The sequence below is a fragment of the Doryrhamphus excisus genome, linkage group LG7 (genome assembly GCF_037039965.1).
Source record: "Doryrhamphus excisus strain RoL-2023G ecotype Guam linkage group LG7, RoL_Dexc_Guam_v1.1, whole genome shotgun sequence".
Taxonomy (NCBI): Eukaryota; Metazoa; Chordata; class Actinopteri; order Syngnathiformes; family Syngnathidae; genus Doryrhamphus; species Doryrhamphus excisus.
In genome coordinates this window covers 20,007,698-20,028,858 of record NC_136363.1, presented here as the reverse complement: position 1 = coordinate 20,028,858, position 21,161 = coordinate 20,007,698, and the positions used below count along the sequence as shown (strand labels likewise).

Below are 21,161 nucleotides of genomic sequence, written 5' to 3'. Positions count from 1 at the left end.
CAGCTTCCTGTCTCTTCTGCAGTGGACTCTCAGAACCTGGACATAATGATGAGGTATAAATTGAACGGGGGTGACAGACAAGCCGGTCCATATCGCGGTCCACACTTAAGATGCTCTGAAAAAGCAAACCTGATATTAACTCCAAATGTTTACCTCCAAACTTAATCATAGCTCTGCTTTAAGTCCGCGGGATTTGGGGCCCCTCCAGAGGTTTGTGATTTTATCTATTTTTAACGTTCTTTGGGGGTGGATTATGGGATCACCCTCTCACGTTGCCACGTTTTTTTTTTTTGTTTGTTTTTTTTTGTTTCCCGAGAGGAGAGTCGTCGTAGGTACTGCTTCTCAAAAGCTGCACGCTTGCATGCATCACAGAAGAGTATGGCATTAAGCAGAATTCTTTAGTGGTTCTAATGTAGTTCTGGTGTCGTGCAGTTTTATGGTTCTCTGTGTTTGAGGTTGCATTGCAGTTCACATGTAGTCTCATGGAGTTCTTGGCGGTTCTCGTGTCATTTAGAGCAGTTCTAGTTCGAGTTCAATCTAGAACAGAGTGCATACACTTTTTGGTGGGTGGTAGAGTGGAAAAATATGAAAAAAGTGCAAAATATATTTTTAGAATATTATTCCGATTAAATATAAAAATTTATAATTATAAATGAAACTATAAAATTACATAATATAAACAATTATTAGAAAATTAAATGAAAATAGTTAATTGAATTTAATTTGTAATTTAATTGCTCTGAACAAATATGATACATTACAAAATTATATAAAATATTTAAGGTATTTTTCCATCTATAAACTATGAACAATATTTATTATTATTTTATTATTATTATTATTACTACTACTATTATTATTATTATTATTATATATTTTATTTTAAATGTTAAGATTTTCTAAATATTTGTATTTCAAAATAAAAAACTAAAATGATGTCATTATGTAATTATTTAATATACATAATGAAATTATATTAAACATTTTAATTTATTTTTATTTCAAACATTTGTGTTTCAAATACTTGAATTATTTAAATCCAATTTGTAATGTATATAAATTATATCATGTCATTTTATTTTGAAGAGCTGACATTGTACTCAGAAATACTACTAGTAATAATATATATAATTGAGTGTATTTTTGAGTTTTTTGAGTTTTGCAGGCTAGTTTAATGCAAATTAAATTCCCAGTATGAGACCAGTTGAGAACCCTTGGACTTAGTTGTCATTTCAGTTTTAGTGTAGTTCCTGTTTAGTTCTGCCGTAGTTCTTTTGTACTTTTGTGATTCTTGTGCAGACCTTGTGTAGTTCTCGGCTTCAGATGCCTTGGCGGTGATCTCAGCGGTGAGGTGGCACAATGAAATGCGTCTTCATATGTTCCACATTAGCGGGCGCGCGGCAGATCTCTGGAAGCCCTGCACATGCTCACTCCGCCTTAGTGGCTTATGACAGTCTGTCAGTGGCTCTTTGTGCTCTGGCAGCCGAGCGTCGGCGTTTTAGGGAACGGTCCCGCATCGCCGGGCTGCGGGTGACGTTTTGAGAGCAGCGTCGCTGAACCTTCACCAGATTGGGGCGCCCCGGAGGAGGAGGAGGAGACGATAATCTCTGGGCGCTGAGTTGACAACAAAAAGACGAGAAAGGGAAATTGTTTATGAAAACCTGACGGAGATTTATGAGTGGAAGCCAACATTCTCCTGGAGTTCCACAAGCTCAGTGAAGATCCTCTGTGGGAACTTTTCCTGACAAAACAAGGAGATTAGCCAATAAGAATGTAGCAAATGATGTGCTTTAGGCTTTATCCTCTTCTTCTTCTCCTCTCTTTTGACACCATTCAAGTGTCCAATAAAGCACCAGGCAATTACCATCCGCCTATTTTGGTGTGTTTGCACTGGCTGAAAATTAATGAGCCTCGTCAAAGTTTGCCTCTAATTGCCTTTTTTTTTTTTTATTAAGACCCACTTGTAATCATGTCTTAATGACTTCCACAAAAAAAAAAAAGAACAAAAGCATAAAAATGAAGAGTGCCGCTCCACAATGTGACGTCAGGGTCATTATTATTATTATGATGATGATGATGAAAAGTCCTGATCAAACGCTAAACCCTACTTTTCGGCGACGAGGTTCGCTACGACTAGCAGTCCCCCCCCCCCCCCCCATATGGCGGCCTCAGACGCCCTCCTTGAATATCCAGAAGAGCGGCGGCAATTTAGCCCGAGAGTAAACAGCGAGGAGTCCCCACAGGAAACACTGGAGATGGATTGCAGGATGGAACAGATTGTAGCATTAAAGCATCAGGGACTCGCTGCATGAAGGCATGCAGATGTTGACACTTTGCCTTAGGGTGCTGAACCACAGCTCGGCAGAGGTCTCGCAGTAAAGATTGTGTGTGAAAATGACGTTTTTTTTGCCGTTGCAGAGGTTAAACGTCGTCTTCTTCTTCACGGTAGTGGATAGAATGAATAAAGAGTGCCTCTGCTGGTTGCAGACAGGCGTTGCACTCCATGAGATGAGCCAATTTAAGAAACAATACAAGCAGTTGATGTTTGCTAAATAATAATAAAGGATGAAGAGTCTTGAACCAGTCATGATGTGCTATATATATCACTATATTGACGGTTACTATGGTACCCATTATGTCATTGTACGGTCATATCACCCCGTACTTTGGTACATGGTAAAAAAAAATAATAATGATATTAAAAATTTTATTTTTATTTTTATTTTTATTTTTATTTTTATTTTTATTTTTATTTTTATTTTTATTTTTATTTTTATTTTTATTTTTAAAAGCAGTAGAAAATGAAGGAATTTTTATTTTTAAAAGCAGTGGAAAATTTTAATTTTAATTTTAATTTTAATTTTAATTTTAATTTTAATTTTAATTTTAATTTTAATTTTAATTTTAATTTTAATTTTAATTTTAATTTTAATTTTAATTTTGGAAAGCTATATTAGGAAAGCAGGAAGTGAACAAATGTAACAGTTACTGATTGTAAAAGTACCAGATGGAGTGGTAGGATTTAATAAGCTTTGCTTCTTCCTACTCCTTTTGGACCTGTGGAACTGTCAACTGATTACGTGATGCATTCAAATGTAATCTGATGCATGTTCAAATGAAAATCAACCATTACCATTTTCTAAAGGAACTAACAATCCAATCCACTGACTTGTGTCGCTTTCTTCTCCGCAGCCGCACCGCAGTTCTTCCCGACCTTTCACCCTCCAGTGCCGATCGACGACAGACACGCCCAGGGCCGTTACATCTACGAGCCTTCGCCCGTGCCCCCTCTTCACGTGTAAGTCTCCACACAAGTCTCCCGTTAACGATGCTAGGGATCGCGCTTCCTTCCGCCGGCTAGAAAAGCTTCGCATCCGCCTCCCGGGTGCCTTACTCGCTGCCTCGCAGGATCAAAGGCCAACGCCGAGTACACGCGCAACACGATCCGCGTGTCAGAGACACGCAAATGAACATGTGTCAAAGAGCAGGGCCTGTGAGCATGTGATCCTCATAAGAGCTGCTCATCAAGTGCGACTGCCGACACACACACACACACACACTCACAGTCATGTGACCACACACCATTACACATAAATCCAGGTAAATATGTGGTGTCAGGCCTCATGAGAAGAAGCTGGAGGTGCTTAAAAACACTTTCTTGGCTTTTCAGGCATTGTGTGTGTGTGTGTGTGTTGAAATTTCCCTTCAATGCGTAACCTGCCTTTTCACTTCCTGGTTGCTGTTCAGCGTGTATTTCAATTGGACGTACGACTTCCCCATACATGCTCTATTTTACTGTGGAGTTGCGTCATCACCCCTTTGTGCTCCTCATGGGCAAAAATAAATAAATAAAATAAATATTAAAACGGGCGGCACAGCGTTCGAGTGGTTAGCGCGCAGACCTCACAGCTAGGAGACCAGGGTTCAATTCCACCCTCGGCCATCTGTGTGGAGTTTGCATGTTCTTTTCTCCGGGTACTCCGGTTTCCTCCCACATTCCAAAAACATGCTAGGTTAATTAGCGACTCCAAATTGTCCATAGGTATGAATGTGAGTGTGAATGGTTGTTTGTCTATATGTGCCCTGTGATTAGCTGGCCACCAGTCTAGGGTGAACCCCGCCTCTCGCCCAAAGACGACTGGGATAGGCTCCCTCCCACATTCCAAAAACATGCTAGGCTGCACGGCGGTCGAGTGGTTAGCGCGCAGACCTCACAGCTAGGAGACCAGGGTTCAATTCCACCCTCTGCCATTTCTGTGTGGAGTTTGCATGTCCTCCCCGTGCATGCGTGCGTTTTCTCCAGGTACTTCGGTTTCCTCCCACATTCCAAAAACATGCTAGGTTAATTAGCGACTCCAAATTGTCCATAGGTGTGAATGTGAGTGTGAATGGTTGTTTGTCTATATGTGCCCTGTGATTGGCTGGCCACCACCTCTCACCCGAAGACAGCTGGGATAGGCTCCAGCACCTCCCGCGACCCTCGTGAGGAAAAGCGGTATAAAATGAATGAATGAATGAAATATAAAAACGTCAACATATAAATACATTTTTGGTAGTGAAGGAGTTAATTGTGGCCCTCTATGGGCACCCCTGAATCAGCATAATTATAATGTTATCATTGTTTTCCTTTTAAATTTGGTTCCTTGCCTCTACTTTGCTCAACTTCTAAACAAGTGTGTGCTTGTGTGCTTACACGTTTAATCACACACACACACACACACACCTCCCCCGACGTCATTTGTATTCCCCGTGTCCACACGCCTCGTCGTCCTTGCTGCGTTTGTTGGGACACGAAGGAAGCGATCAGCGTACGACGAGGACAAATTGGACGGGGCAGCTACTTGGGCCGCATTATGTTTGATATTCCTCATCATTATCACCCCCCCCCCCCTCTCTCGCCCTCTTCCACTTCTTCAGGAGTCATATCTCTCCCTCGCTGATGTGCCACTAAGCGTAATGAATTTTTTATGCACCCGCCTCCACCTCCGGCCCATCCCACCTCTCAAGCCCCTCGTCTCCTGTTCGGCGGTGGCTGCGGCGGCGGGAAGACGGAGGCAGAGCGGCGAGGAAATAGGGGAAAGTGAGGAGAAGGAGGAGGAGGAGGGAGGGAGGGGAGGTTAAAAAAAACTGTTGTGATTGATGTCCCGTGTCACCGTAAACAAAATGGCAAATATAATTTAGCATTTAGCTTATGCGGAGATAATGGGGCGAACACGCGCCGGCAAAAACAGGCTGGCTTGTTATCCGTCAGGAGCGCTTGGAAGGGAAGAATGTATGGAGCAGGTTAGGAGGCGGGAGTGGGGCTGGGGGGGGGGGGGGTGGACTTCAATGGAATTGAATTATGGAAGTATGGAAGTTTTCAGGTGCTATCTAATGTAACACTTTAATGGCACACTTATTTGTCATTATTGTAGACATTATTGGGGGGGTCGGGGGGGGCGCTTACATAAAAAACACATTAAAGATGCTAAAAGCAATCCAGTGTAGGTGATTGTATGCTAACGTATCGGATCTCGGTGCTTCACAAGTGTAAAAGTGGGACTCCTCGGTCACACACTGCTGGTGGTAATCTATATCTGTAGACTCAGCCGCCCAAATCTTTAACACAGAAAATGAGTTGGTAACAAAGATGCATCTATTATGATAGGATTGTACCTTAAGGTCTTTAAACGCCTCCAACCGTCCACTTTTTAAGTTACGTTTGTAACATGCTAACAGCCTCCGCGTGGCTCTTCCGTCCTTTCTCTCCTCCCTCCGCTCATATCTGCGTTTGCTAGCTTTCAGTCAAAATAGAAGTCATGTAAAATGTCTATTTATGAATTTTAATCGTCATTAATGTGTAGTTTGCTTTGTTAGTGTGATCTGAAAATGGCCCCCGGGGCCACACTTTGGACACCCCGGTTGTATCGCCCAAGTGTGCTTTATACCCGCAAGCGTCTTTTGTGTTCTAGAACCGCACAACCGGACAAAGATTCTCCCAGATGCGACCGATTGATCTCGGAAGACGGCAATGGCGTCTTATGGAGAAATACGGAATTGTTTTAAAGCCGTTCCCGTCGGTGAGAGGAATCCATCGTTATTAGTCCTCCCCGAGATGCGGCTAAGTACACAGGGGCTATTATTGCGGTACTTCCCCATGCAGCCTCTCATTATGTGCTGTAATTACACTTGGGCCGGACCCCGCGGCGCTTCCATCAATCCAGTCGGCTTCCCCTACCCCGCGCACGCACGCCACGTCAGGCGTCCGCGGCTACGGCGAAAAAAAAAAACACCGCCCCGCTTGTTTTTCCGCCGTGCTCCATCCCTACGCGGCAACAGGATCATATCCTATTACTGTGACGGGTCTAATTGAAACATGTTTATTTATGGGCGCTGCTTTGGGAACGTTAGCGTGGCGGCTAACGGGCTGCGGCGATATGAGGCGGCGGAATTGAATTAAAAGCTCATAAAATGAAATATGCTCCGTATTAGCTGTTTGACACTTAATTTGCTTTCAAATGAGCAAAGGAAATCACAAATTAACTGTCCTTTGTTTTTCAACCCCCCCCTTTCCTTACCCCCGTCCCCCTATTAGGGGGGGAGCGCAATTACAGACAGGCTAATCGTTTACTTTATGAATTTCTGAGGGGGAAGGTACCAATATGCCTGTCAATATGAAAGCCAACGTGTTGGGAGGGGTTGACTATTTTAACCCTTATGCACACCCATGTGGGGGCAGGGGGCGGGCTTCCCAGGACCGCATCTAGCTTGGCCTGGATCAGGACCCCGTTTCCTTAATAGCTGAAGAGGGCCGGGCCCCATCCACGGGGGGTTCTGGTGCCCCCTGCCTCCACCATTGTCCCCCAGCTGGGGGTGGGGTTGTCGGGGGCAAGAACCAAGGGTGCTCCTTTTCATTGCCCGACCTCGGGAGAGGCGCCAAACAAACTCATGTCACCTAGCGACCGCTCATTACAATCACAACTATTTGCAAAGAGTCAATGATCAGCATCAGCGCTCATTGAGGGAGCCCGGAGGGGGCCCGGTTGGGGGGGGGGTTACCCGCGCTTTAACATACTATTGACTCAGCACCCTTTTGACCCGGTGTGGATTTAGGAGATGATGACTCCCAATGAGTCAATTAAAGAGTTTGTAAAGCAAACATTATTACCGTACGTTAGCGTCACCGGTTAGCCAAAGCTAAACAAAAACACACATACGGTGTCCAAATAACATTCAATGTCCCACAACTTTCACACCCACTCTCCTCTGCTGTGTGTATATGTGTGTGTGTACACAGTGTTTTGTTATTTACATAAACTGTTGTCAGAGCGCCCAATCTGCGCATAGAGGAGCGGCGCGGCGCTTAGCATAAAGACCACATCCTTATCTCGACTACCCCCCTCTTCCAGATGGGACGAGGCCTCATTGCGAACACACACACACACACACACACACACACACACACTTGCATGCATGGTGGAAAACAATAGGAAGACAAAAGGTTCTTGTGTAGTTTTTATTGAAGTGGAGGAAATCAAATAGGAGAGTCGGAAGAGAGGCGGAAAAAAAGTCCAGCAGCCCCTGTTTTTCTGGAGAAAAAACTCATTCATGTATATTCTTTATTTATTACCAAACATTTGTTGTAGCATTATACATTTTTTTCTTAAGATTATTATTTTAAGTAATGTTTTTTTTCTATTAATGCATTCAATACCAACCATTTATCAATGATTTTGACAGATTTTTTTGACCCACATAGAATATTGTGTACTTGTGCTATATAGATATGATATATACCAAAAAAAGGAGTAGACTCTCATCTTTCATTAGGAAAAAAAATTGTTTTCTACCTTTTTCCATTCATTAGTAATCAACAGTTCAACATAGGGAAACATAAGTTTCAGTAAAATATCGTTTCTCAACAAAAAATGTAGCAAAAGATACATTTTAAGCATAACTTTCATGTTTATTTTATACAGGAAAATAAGCATTTATTTACAAATATAACAGCATGAACTATTTATTATTTTTACATTTGCAATTGAACATGTGAATGCATTCAAATTTCAATGCGTAATCCCTTTAACACTATAAAACTTAGTAAGGTAAGGTTTTCCTGGCTTAAAAATAACATTGTCACCTCTTTTTTGCCTCTAGTGCAAAAACAAAAAGTATAAATATATCTTTGGTAGCGAATTAGCTAATAAAAATAATGTTATTACAGTCGATGCATGCGTAATTGTGTATTGTTGATACAAGCTTCCATAGCCGAACTCTGTATAATAGCATCTATGGTGCGTTTGAGGACCGCCAAACAAAGTGTGAAATCTCAGCACTTGATGAAAAAGTGACTTTCTAACATATTTACATGGATTTTATCGGTAATACTGAATATTTATAAATTATGATCAACTAATTAATCATTTTGGACCCCCAAAAAATTCCTAAATCAGCATGAACGTTGAACGGCGAATGCGTGGGGGGGCTCTCGGCTCTGCTCCCATTTGAATACGGTCTAGACTGAGACAGCCTGACGGGGCGAGTCATCAATTACTGCACGAATTAACGATTACTTCTTAATCGGGTCTGATCATCTGTGTCCAGATAGGGGCGCTGTCACGGAAAAAAACGCCTGCTAGAAAGCGGCGCCCACTTCTTCATCTTCCTCTCCTGTTCCGAGTTGACTTCCCGGGTCACCTGAGCCCCTCCCTTGCTGTATGTTTAATACTTCCTGCGTAGCGTGGTGTCGGCGGTTGGGGGGGGGGCGGGTATTGGGGGGGGACAGGCGGTCATGCAGTAGCTCTCTTCATGATTAATGGTGTTTATTCTTGACAGAAGGCTCCTTTATTTATCTGCATTGCAGCTTCACTGATACTATCAGTCACCTGAATGAAAAATATTCAGTCATACCAATTTTGCAGTATAATTGAGTAGAGTCACTTCCTTTCAGTTTCGTCTCTACACCCCCTCTCCTCCTCCTCCCCCCTCTTGGATGCTCGCCCCGCTCTCCAAGCTCTATCTGGCAGCCTTATCATCGCCACAGTAATTTTTGCGCCGCGTTTGTTTGATATGGAGAGGCTGGCTTTAGCCGCATTTGACATAAAGCCTCTTCAATTTTCACCGGAGGAAGGGCGAGAGTACGTTGGGAAGGGGGCCGGGTAAGGGAGGGGGGGAGAAAGTTATGCAGCAGTGTGTGTGAAAATGCAGGATTTAGAGAGAAAGGAGATAAATGCCAAAAAAAAAGCAGAAATATGGAGCAGATTGAAGCGGCAATATATCTTTTTTTTTTTTTTTGGTCGTACACCCATTTTAGCACCCTAAATGGGCTCATCCGTGCACCGTTGCGTGATATCTAAAGGCACCTGCGTATCTGGAGATGGATGGAGTGTTTTTTTTTAGTGTGTGCAGCTGCGTAAAGGCATGCACTGCTCCTGTTGCACGCTAAATGCATTAGCATTGTGTTCCTAATCTGCAAACGCTTCTTGACATAATATCCCATTCTTTGCCGTTTCTGCAGGTGTAATTGGAAGGGTTGGGGGAGTGGGGGTGCATTTTGATAAAAGGGAAAGTGGTGGTGTTGGGGGGGGGTGTACTCATCTCTCATATGAGTACATACGTATGAGCACATTAGCCGATTTCTTCCCCCCACTTTCTCCTCCTTTTTTTATGTTTGAGGTCTCAATTTGTAGCTCTCCCATGGAGCACAATGGCGGAGCACATCTGAGGGGACGAGATAACAGGAAGATGCGTGTGTGAGTTCTGCGTGTGTGTCACTTATTCTGACCCCCCCCCCCTAAAAAAAAACAAAAAACTGAATAATTGTTTCAAATATGGACTTTGCATTAGTTTCATCCAAGGCCTCCAGACCCGACTAGCCAGCTCTGGGGGCCAGTTACTGCGAGCGAGGAGAACCGGGGAGGAGGAACGGCGTCGTAAATCCTCTTTTTTTTTTTTCACCCCCCCTCCACACCAGCCGTAAATGTGCAGAACCCGCGAATGCAACAGTTTTTTTTTTTGTTTTTTTTTTTTGCAGCCGCTTTTGAATGTTTGTCTCCTCACTGGCGGGGAATTTTCACTCCTCTTCCACCAGTGAAAATGAATTCCCAGCGCATAAAGCAATCTCTGTTATCAGATGTGACGTCCATTACGTCTGATAGCTTCATCTGGCAAAAAAAAGAAGCCTTTTCCTCCAAATGTCCTTATTTCCCTCTCTCTTTTCTGCACGGGTGTTAATTTTATTTATTTATTTTTTAAATAACTTTTCTTTAGAGCAGTTCACGCCCGCCATTAAATTCATCCTTACGAGGGTCACGGGGGGTGCTGGAGTCTATCCCAGCTGTCTTCGGGGGCGAGAGGCGGGGTATACACCTCGTACTGGTGGCCAGCCAATCACAGGGCACATATAGACAAACAACCATTCACACTCACATTCATACCTAATTTGGAGTCGCTAATTAACCTAGCATGTTTTTGGAATGTTTTTCCGGAGTACCCGGAGAGGGTGGAATTGAACTCGGGTCTCCTAGCTGTGAGGCCTGCGCGCTAACCACTCAAATGCCGTGCAGCCCCTGACATTATTCAAGTTTATGTAATCCTCCTTGGTTAGCGTCATGATTCCCTTTCAGAAGGTCTGACTCAAACCAAAACGTACTCTAACCGAATTATTCATTCATTAATTCATTCATTTTCTACTGCTTATCCTCACGAGGGTTGTTGGGGGGTGCTGGAGCCTATCCCAGCTGTCTTCGGGGCGAGAGGCGGGGTACAGCCTGGACCGGTCGCCAGCCAATCACAGGGCACATATAGACAAACAACCATTCACACTCACATTCATACCTATTTTGGAGTCGCTAATTAACCTAGCATGTTTTTGGAATGTTTTTCCGGAGTACCCGGAGAGGGTGGAATTGAACTCGGGTCTCCTAGCTGTGAGGCCTGTGCGCTAACCACTCAAACGCCGTGCAGCCCCTGACATTATTCAAGTTTATTTAATCCTCCTTGGTTAGCGTCATGATTCCCTTTCAGAAGGTCCGACTCAAACCAAAACGTACTCTAACCGAATTATTCATTCATTAATTCATTCATTTTCTACTGCTTATCCTCACGAGGGTCGTTGGGGGGTGCTGGAGGCTATCCTAGCTGTCTTTTGGCGAGAGGCAGGGTACACCCCGGACCGGTGGCCAGCCAATCACAGGGCACATATAGACAAACAACCATTCACACTCACATTCATACCTATGGACAATTTGGAGTCGCTAATTAACCTAGCATGTTTTTGGAATGCGGGAGGAAACCGGAGTACCCGGAGAAAACCCACGCATTCACGGGGAGAACATGCAAAGTCCACACAGAGATGACCGAGGGCGGGAATTGAACTCGGGTCTCCTAGCTGCAAGGTCTGCACGCTAACCACTTGAATGCCGTGCAGCCCTGATTTTTTTTTTTAGTATTTACTTTTATTTCTACACATGCCTTGAGACAATAATAAACGAGTCACGGGCCGCAAACGGCCCCCGGGCCACACTTTGGACTCCCCTGTATTATATTGTCAGTTTCTGCAACTAAACCGTCACTAAATTATTTAATTAAATACATTTTAACGTTTGGCATCACCACATTTTTCTAACTTTATTCTGACCTGAAAAGTCACACGAGGTGCATTCACGGACATGCCGAAACCAAACGATGCATTTGAGGCCCCTGCTCTAAATAATACAATCTGTCAGATTGATTAAAATGTTCGGTTAACTTGGAGCTCTTAATATAAACAAATGTACCGTGTATAACTTAAAACAGTTCAAATGGCACATTGTTGCAAATTGAGATTAATCACGATTAATTCACATGACAAGTGAGATTAATCTAACTAAAAATTCCTACTTCATTCAAATTGATGATTAAAAAAAAAAGTTCAGAGCAGGTTTTTTTTTTTTTTTTTTCTTACCCCGCCCCCTCATGTTCGTGTCCACGCCGCCAAAGCTTGAGCCTGGCATCAACCTCGCGGTCGTGATTAAATATCGAGGAGCGCCGCTTGACGTTTTATTAGCCCAACAAGATGGATGAAATGGCCGCCATAAAGTAGGCCGCTCACTTCCCAGCCAGCCAGCCTGCCAGACTGCCTCCTTGTCCGGCTTCTCCATCCTTCCCTCCTCCAACACGGGAAGTGTGTATTAGCAGGAAGTGATGGATGTCATAGCGGGAAAGGAAACATATTATTCCGTCTTGTACCTGATGCTTCCCTGTTTTTCCCTCCTCCTATTGCGCCTCAGATCAATCTGAAGGATTAAGCGTCTCCACGGCGGCGTGTCTTGCGCCGCTGCCTGTTGTTCGGCATCGAATCAGGCCCGACCGAGCGGCTGCTCATTGGCGTGATGCGGCGAATTGAGACTCACCTGACGCACGTGTACTTCTCGCTGGCCGGTGGGGGGCGGTCGGGGTTTGCGGGGTGGATAAGAGGGCGGGGGTCAGATGTAGTTTAGCTGCGGGCGCCAGGCGAACCCTCCCGTGCGGAGGCATCAACGCAACAGAGGCGGCGCTTGAGTGGAAAAAGGAAAGATAGATGCGCTTCCTTCCTGTTTTTCTTCTGAAGTTGAACGCCGCCTCACCCGGGAGTGGCCTCCTCGCTCCTCGCTAGCCCCGGGGCAAGCCGCAGGAAGTCAAAACACTGACGCGGAGCACGGCTAATTCCGCTGCCGCTTTTAGCCTCTCTCCTCATCTGTGAAGCCCAACAAACTTAAACTCGAGTTCAACTCCACCTTTCTTGATTCGGCTTTAATCTGTAGATTTGTTTTGCTTCGACTTTTTTTATCGGCGAAGCGATGTTTGATTGCGGCGTGCTGCGGTACAAAAGAACCGATGATGTCATCCCGCTACATCCCTCCGAGCGGGGGGAGGGTCACTCACCCTGACTCCGGAAGGGTTCACACGGGCGGTTGGAACACCTGGACCCGCTTGTTATGACATGGCGGTGTCACGACGCTCCATTGATGGATATCGCTCCGCTAGCTAGGACGTCAAGCGTGCCCTCGGGGGCGGGGTAGTGGGGGGGGCGCTCCATTTTTTTTTTCTTGTAGGCGAGTTTGTGCACTGACTATGCAGTTTACAGGAATGTCTGGCACGCCTCCAGAGGTCTCTCCCGCTGATCGGGAATACCTCATGATGGGTCCGTGAATAGAGACCCCCCCACACCCCTCCCCCCTCCTGGGCCTTTGATGTTAGAGATTGTGCCTCACCACTCTTTTAAGAGGGCGAGGGGCACATGTTGACCCTGGTTGCCTAGCAACCAACCAATGGAGGACTACAATTGAGCTTTATGTACCTCTGCATGCGCTTGAACTGTCTAGTCCAACTTTGGTTTCCGTTGCAGCTGTTATGCAACGTACACCTTCTTAAATGTCCTGGTGGGACTGCAGCTGGGCCATGAGAGGTCATCAAAAATATGATTCATCTTTACAAATATTATTTAAAAAAAATATTTTTATTGTAAAATATTTATTGCACGATTTAAATACAACATTGCAAGTAAATATTTAAGTATTTAATAAGTATTTTTTTTCTTTAATGTTTTAACACTATGCTACTAAAATGACATAATTTTTCCCCACAATATTATGAGTTTATCCTTGTAAAATTATCATTTTTAATTATAATTTTACCTAATATAATAATAAAAATAATAATAATAGAAAAAAGTATTTAATAATAATAATAATAAATTTTAAATAAGTTAATAATAATAATAAATTAATTAATAATAATAATAGAAATTATTGTTGTTATTATTATTAATTATTGATGATGATGATAATTATATTATTATAAAGATTCAGGATTGAAATGAAAGAGAAGTTATTATTATTCATAATTGATAGTGATAATAATTATGATAATTATTATAAAATATTAAAATATAATAAATTAGAAATATTACAAAGATTCAGGGTTGAAATGAAAGCATGGGGATAAAGGATAAGGAGCATAATAATTATTATATGATTATTATTACTTTATTATTATTATTATTATCATCAATTAATAATATAATAATAATAATTATTATTATGCTAATTAATAATGCTATTATTATGCTAATAATAATAATAATAAGTGAAGTGCACTGAGAACGCAGCATTTTGTCTATGTACGGTTTATAGGTCAAAGGTGGGCCGCAGACATTTTTTATATTTTCAAGTAGCCCCTGAGTTGCTAAAGTTTGGGAACCACTGACCTACGGTATCTGGGGAATGCTATGATAGGTTATGATGTATTAAGCGGTGTTATTGTAAGTGTGTCGGCCCCTACTGTCTAGCGCCTTTACATCCACGTGTACCCATTCCAAAGTTAACCCACAACTATTCGCCGAGGCTTGCTTCCTGTTGTTGCAGACCGCCGTGTCAACACCAGCCGGGTCCAGCTGCCTGGGCCACAATGATGCCTTCAGTGCCTAAATGAAGCCGTCAAAACTACACCGCCGCTGCCCAACAAAAACCAGCACGTGTTGACGTAACCCTCGTTCGCAAACAAAAACTCCCTGGCCAGACAAACAAAACAAAAAAAAACCTCAAACATCTCCTGGTGGCGTATTTATACTCTGGCACATGTACAGTCGCGCAGGGAAATAAAACAACATCCTGTGGCCGCCCCGTGTGTTAACATGCAATGTCGTAAAAGACGCCGCTTTGAGCCACGGGGAAGGAAATGGCTTCCATATGTCCGTTACTAACTCTTTCCTTGCACGCTGTCGGCTAAACGGCGTCTGGGGGTTTGGGGGAAGCGTAAATCTTTGGATAGGTGTGGGAAAACTGACACTTCCTGCACGTTGACACGGATTCGACACGTCGAGTTCAGTCGCCACTTGAGGTGATTGTTATGGCGGCATGAAGCCCCTTTCACACAGAGATCCTGATCCTGGTGTGTTTGTGCAACAGCGGATGCGGCATTTATCCACACAGAGCCCAGCCTTTTTCTTACATAATCTTTTTTTCACTTTATTCCCAAATTTTTTTCACTTTATTCCCAATTTTTTTTCAATTTATTCCCAATTTTTTTTTCACTTTTTTCCAATAATATTACAACCTTTTCCTTACCAAAAGTACTTCATTTTATTGTTTTGTTTTTCATATTATTACAACTTAAAAAAAATGAAATATTTTTTTCTTTAATGTTTTAACACTATGCTAGTAAAATTACATAATTTTTCCCCACAATATTATCTTTGTTTATCTTTGTAAAAAAAAATGTTTTCTCATACTTTATTTGTTCATTAGTTTGTTTCACGTTCATCATATAATAATAATAATAAAAAAAATAAATAATATAATAATAATAATAATAATAATAATAAAAATATAAAAAATAATATAATAATATAATAATATAATAATATAATAATATAATAATATAATAATATAATAATATAATAATATAATAATATAATAATATAATAATATAATAATATAACCAAATTAAAAATAATCATAAAATAATTTAAAAAATATTTGATATTTACATTTCATGCTCAAATTTTTTTTTTTCCTATTCTTGTAAAATTATAACTTCTTTTTCTTGACATATTTGATCTTTATTCTTGTAAAATTATTGCTAATTCAATTTTTGCAATTTTTTCCTAATTTAAATTAATACAAATATTTATAATATATATACTATTTTTTACAATGTGATGTGAGCCAGTAAAAAAAAAAAAACAAATGGCCCCTGGGCCTCACTTTGGACACCCAAGGTGTACTAATCTAACATCCCTTCCTCCGTGTTATGCAATCTTACCACAAATCAACAATGTTTTTCTCCTCTTTGGTTGACTTCATCTGAAAAACAGGACAAGCGGACACATTTAGCGTATATCGAACAGCGGGACCCTCCAGCGTTACGTGCAATCATTACAACAACACACACGCTAATATCATGTACATGCTGTGTGATGCAATGGAATGCCGCCTCTATGAGAGGAGAAATGTCCATAGCTGGATACGTTTCCGGGGGGGGGGGGGGGGGAGTTGTCCAGGACTTAGTGACACGTGTGGCATCAAAGTGCATTTGTGTTGTGTGATTGGCGGTGTCGTGTCACACAAAAAATACACAAACACAAGATGTCTGGTATTGAACACGTTAATAATTCCACTGCATGTGAAGTAAATGATTTTGCTAAGTAGGTTTAGCATTGTCTGTCCAAAGTGTTGATCATCACTGAGACGTGTCGTCACACTCTTAAACACAGTGAAAGCCTTGAACGCAACCCAACAGACCCTTTGGGCTAATTAAAGAAAGGCGCCGTTAGCAGTGTGTGTGTGTGTGTGTGTGTGTGTGTGTGTGTGTGTGTGTGTGTGTTTCCGTGTCCAACCTTTAATAATGTGTGCAGGGCTCATTATTGGCCCCCGGCCTGAGCTCTTTCATTAGCTGTAACCGCTGTGGAGTGGAAGGGCCGACAGGGGCCGGTGGTGGTGGTGGTGGTGGGGGGATCAGGGGACGGGGGCGGAGGTCGTAATTGGGCTGTTCCGCTCCCCTCCCCCGGCTTCTCTCTCTCTCTCTCTCTCTTTCTCTCAAGGTCACGGTGAGACAAAGTCTCCGGCCAGGTCTCGCCGCACAACTTACTCCACACCTCATCGCCGCCGCTTCCTCCTGGGGTTTTTTGTCGCCGCGCACTGGTCCTCTTGGGAGGCGGGGGCGGAAAGGGGGGGCTAATTCGGTCTAATCTCTCAGCCTGTTAATGTCTGGCTGATATGTGGACTTCTCGTCATCCTCAGGGGAGGGCCTTTGTGATGAAGACCATCATTATGAAGTTTCCTACCCCTCCTAGCCAATTAGAAGAATAGAGACAAATCACTTCAAACTTTTGTCAACTTTTTTTTTTTTTATATCACATCAGAGGCCATCAAAAAAAAAAAAAAACGCTTTTGATAAGGAAAATAAGTTGACATTCTATTTGAAGAATCCCTTCTGTGAGACTTGGAGATGAGGCGTTTCACGCCGCTTAACTCGCTGCTACGGTTCCGGTCAGCAGCAGCGAGTGGGTCGATGCTCTCGCTGTCTGATGAAGGCCTGACTTTGATCCGAGGAAATGTCTGCGTAGGAAGACGTCGGAATGTCGCTCGCGTTCTCTTTTTTTGTCTCCGCCCTGAAAGAGAGCGGTCTAGAGTCCAGTCAGGGAATTGAATCTAGTGTATCGCTGTGCGGGGCCTTATATATGACTTCCATAATATCGTATGTTCAAGCAAGGTGTCTGTTATTTGAGTTTGACCTTTGATCTTTCTGCAGGCCTCCCGCGCTGGCGGGGAGTCCGGCCTTCTCAGACATCTCCCTCATCCGGATCTCGCCGCAGCGGAACCCCTCGGTGGGGGCGGAGTCGCCCTTTCACCCCTCGCACCCGTACATCAACCCCTACGTGGACTACATCCGCTCCCTGCAGCCCCTCGGCAGCCCCTCCATCTCCGTGCTGTCGGCCACCAGAGGCCTCAGCCCCGCAGATGGTGAGTAGCGAGCGAGTGAGCGAGCGAGTGAGAGAGAGACACAAACCGAAGAGGAAGACCCTTAAAAAAAAAAAAAAAAAACGACAAACGTCGAATTGCTCCGATTGATTAGTGAGCTTCGATCGCAGGGCTCCTGATTGCCGGGATCAGGCTAATTCCTGCACAAGGAAAAGGGGAGGTCAGGTGAGATCCGTCTCTATTAGGACCCGGGGGCTCGCTCAGATGCTATCAGGGCCGAAAAGGGAGAGCGAGCTCGCAGGGGTGTTATGAGGGTGATGTGATCTGTGTGGGCGGGGGGGGGGCTAATCCTTTTGATCTGTGAGTCGTGCCAGAGACCGCCAGGGTCACTTACTGTTACACCACGTGGGGGTGGGCGGCAGCTTGAGTTCATGGTTGGCGGGGTTCAAGTCCATAATAGGTTTTTGATTAAAAGATGACTCGATCATGTTTTTATTCATTCCTTTAGGAAAAAAAATTACCTGATTTAATTAGTGCAAAATATGAGTACATTTTTTAGTGTTAACTTGCAGGGTGATGAATTTAGAAATAAGAAAATTAACATTGTAAGGTGCATTATAGCATTTCGAATGACAATAAAATTACATTTTCTAGTGTTAAGATAAACAAATAATATAAACAACATTACACGGTGCCTTAACTCATTTATTTACTTATTTACTTATTTATTTACTTATTTACAGTAAACGAATTTGCCCGATTTTTCAAGTGTTCTCAACATGGACCCTACCAAATGAAAGATTAGACTCTTGTCTTTCACTTGAAAAAAAAACTTTTCTTCTGCCTTTTTCTGTTCTGTAGTAAGAAGCAATCAAACATAGGCAAGTTTCAGGGAAATATCAGTTCCTAACTAAAAGGGTGTGCTGCATTTCAAGCTTTTTTTGCTGCACTATTTTACTCGCTTTGCACAAATGCTCCCTAATTATGCCTTTCATCAATGCGCTCGTTAATTAGCACAGTCAGCTTTGGTGTTGTTAGTATATCACCAAGCCCCCCCCCCCCCCCCCCCCACCAAAAAAAAACCCCAACAAAAAACAGCATTTGAATGATGATGATGAATTAATTAACACAATCTAATGGAGCTTTAAAGTGGGTGGCACATTAGCTCCTCCCCCTTCCTCAGGTTCTACGGGGGTTCTCAGGCTGCTGTTGTTCCAGGTCCTACGAACGTCTCACACACACACAGACACCCTCACAATGTGCCCCCGGGATCCCACTCCGATGCCAGTGTTTCTTATTTAGAAATCCTGCAAAGCTCTTCTTCTCTGTGCGTGCATCCTGAATGGGCCACATTACGGCTCAATGCAAATGCAAAGCTAAGGCGGAACAGCACAGCACAATTACCCAACTCCCCACTTCCACTGGAGACATAATACCCAGATCAAATTAATTTAGCATCTCTTTTTTTTCTTACATCCATTCAACCAATGGTGTGGACGCACACCGCAGGCATACAGGGCAGCCTGCGGAGGAAATCTCATACACTTCTTCCAAACGGAGCGAGAGAAAGAGAGGAGGGGTGTTGAACTCGGTGGGTCTGTGAACGCATCACGTATTCGCATCCAAAACCGGCGTCTTTCATCGGTTATTTGCATAAGGAAGCCCACCGCCAGATGTTTATTTTTAGGCGACGGTTCAAGGACTTACAGCGCTCCATAACGAGTGGGGGGGGGAATGGCTGGGAAAAAAGGAATAGGAATAGGGGCGTGCGTAACTAGGAGGAATCCCTGTGATTGGTTGATGCCGCAGATCTATCCGGGAAGATTTAGGCCTTTTGTTTCCCGGCACGATGAGTTTAAGGAAGCAGGTTGCATATCTGCACACTGCAGACCGGCTTTTTTTTTGTTTAAGATACAAATAAGTAAGAGGAAAGGCTCTTTAAGAATCCTACTGTAACTGAATGCAGCACTACTGCATGTTTACTGTAATCTGTTAGCATGCATTGGCTAATCCCCCCCCCCGCTTGAAAATAAACATCTGACCCGTTCTCGTGCCGCCCCCCAGCCCCGCACGCAGGCCTGACCCCTGCCGAGTACTACCACCAGATGGCTCTGCTGGCGGGTCACCGGAGCCCCTACTCTGCCGACCTGCTCCCCTCTGTCGCGTCCTCGGCGGCGGCGGCGGCGGCCAGCGGTGCCGGCGCTCTGCATATGGAGTACCTGCAGGCCATGGACAGTAAGTGTGCATGGATACTACCTCATTCCCACGCAATGTACTGTATCCAAATCCATCTGGTACGTCACTTCCTGTCCACAAAGTCGGTCCACATCACTTCCTGTCCGCACGTCTGGAGCAGATTTATCAAAACACATGCAAGCTCAATCTTATTTTCTCAGATTATATCAACCACATTGCGTAGTATCAGTATGAAGCTGACTATAGGGGTGCTATTTCATGTCCAGGGGACTCTAACAATGTTAAAAATGGCTGTGATTATATCAACCACATTGAGTAATATGAGTGTTAAGCTGACTATAGGGGTGCTATTTCATGTCCAGGGGACTCTAACAATGTTCTGATTACATCAACCACATTGGGTAGTACAAGTGTAAAGCTGACTATAGGGGTGCTATTTCATGTCTAGGGGACTCTCACAATGTTAAAAATTGCTATGATTACATCAACCACATTGGGTAGTACCAGTGTAAAGCTGACTATAGGGGTGCTATTCCATGTCTAGGGGACTCTCACAATGTTAAAAATTGCTCTGATTATATCAATCACATTGGGTAGTACCAGTGTAAAGCTGACTATAGGGGTGCTATTTCATGTCCAGGGGACTCTAACAATGTTAAAAATTGCTCTGATTATATCCACCACATTGAGTAATATGAGTGTAAAGCTGACTATAGGGGTGCTATTTCATGTCTAGGGGGCTCTAACAATGTTCTGATTACATCAACCACATTGGGTAGTACCAGTGTAAAGCTGACTATAGGGGTGCTATTTCATGTCTAGGGGGCTCTCACAATGTTAAAAATTGCTCTGATTATATCAACCACATTGGGTAGTACCAGTGTAAAGCTGACTATAGGGGTGCTATTTCATGTCTAGGGGACTCTAACAATGTTCTGATTACATCAACCACATTGGGTAGTATAAGTGTAAAGCTGACTATAGGGGTGCTATTTCATGTCTAGGGGACTCTAACAATGTTAAAAACTGCTCTGATTTGTCAACCACATTGGGTAGTACCAGTGTAAAGCTGACTATAGGGGTGCTATTTCACGTCCAGGGGACTCTAACAATGTTAAAAATTGCTCTGATTATATCAATCACATTGGGTATTACCAGTGTAAAGCTGACTATAGGGGTGCTATTTCATGTCCAGGGGACTCTAACAATGTTAAAAATTGCTCTGATTATATCAACCACATTGGGTAGTACCAGTGTAAAGCTGACTATAGGGGTGCTATTTCATGTCTAGGGGACTCTAACAATGTTAAAATTTGTATTTAGAAAGTCATAAACAGGTCTAACTATGAAAATAATCAATTTATTAATGCTGGATTCTAGATATTCACTTCATCACCTCGATAAACGAAGGATTACTGTAGCACAAAATCTACAGAGGTGTGCGGACGTAAACGGGCGCTACCTGCCACCATGCATGGAGCGGCCTTCCCTGTGACATGATTTAAATGAGCCATTATCTTAACGTGCCGTGTGCAGGGGACTTAT

The 21,161-nt window shown here is 43.3% G+C and overlaps 1 protein-coding gene across 1 annotated transcript in view; it reads left to right on the top strand.

Annotated features, from left to right (window-relative positions):
• gli3 (GLI family zinc finger 3) overlaps positions 1–21,161 on the top strand; it is a 92,887-nt gene that overhangs the window by 51,249 nt on the left and 20,477 nt on the right. Inside the window, exons 6-8 of the mRNA XM_058059549.2 lie at positions 3,193–3,298; positions 17,251–17,462; positions 19,485–19,655. Of these exons, the coding sequence (XP_057915532.2) occupies positions 3,193–3,298; positions 17,251–17,462; positions 19,485–19,655 (489 nt within the window). The remainder of the gene's footprint in view (positions 1–3,192; positions 3,299–17,250; positions 17,463–19,484; positions 19,656–21,161) is intronic.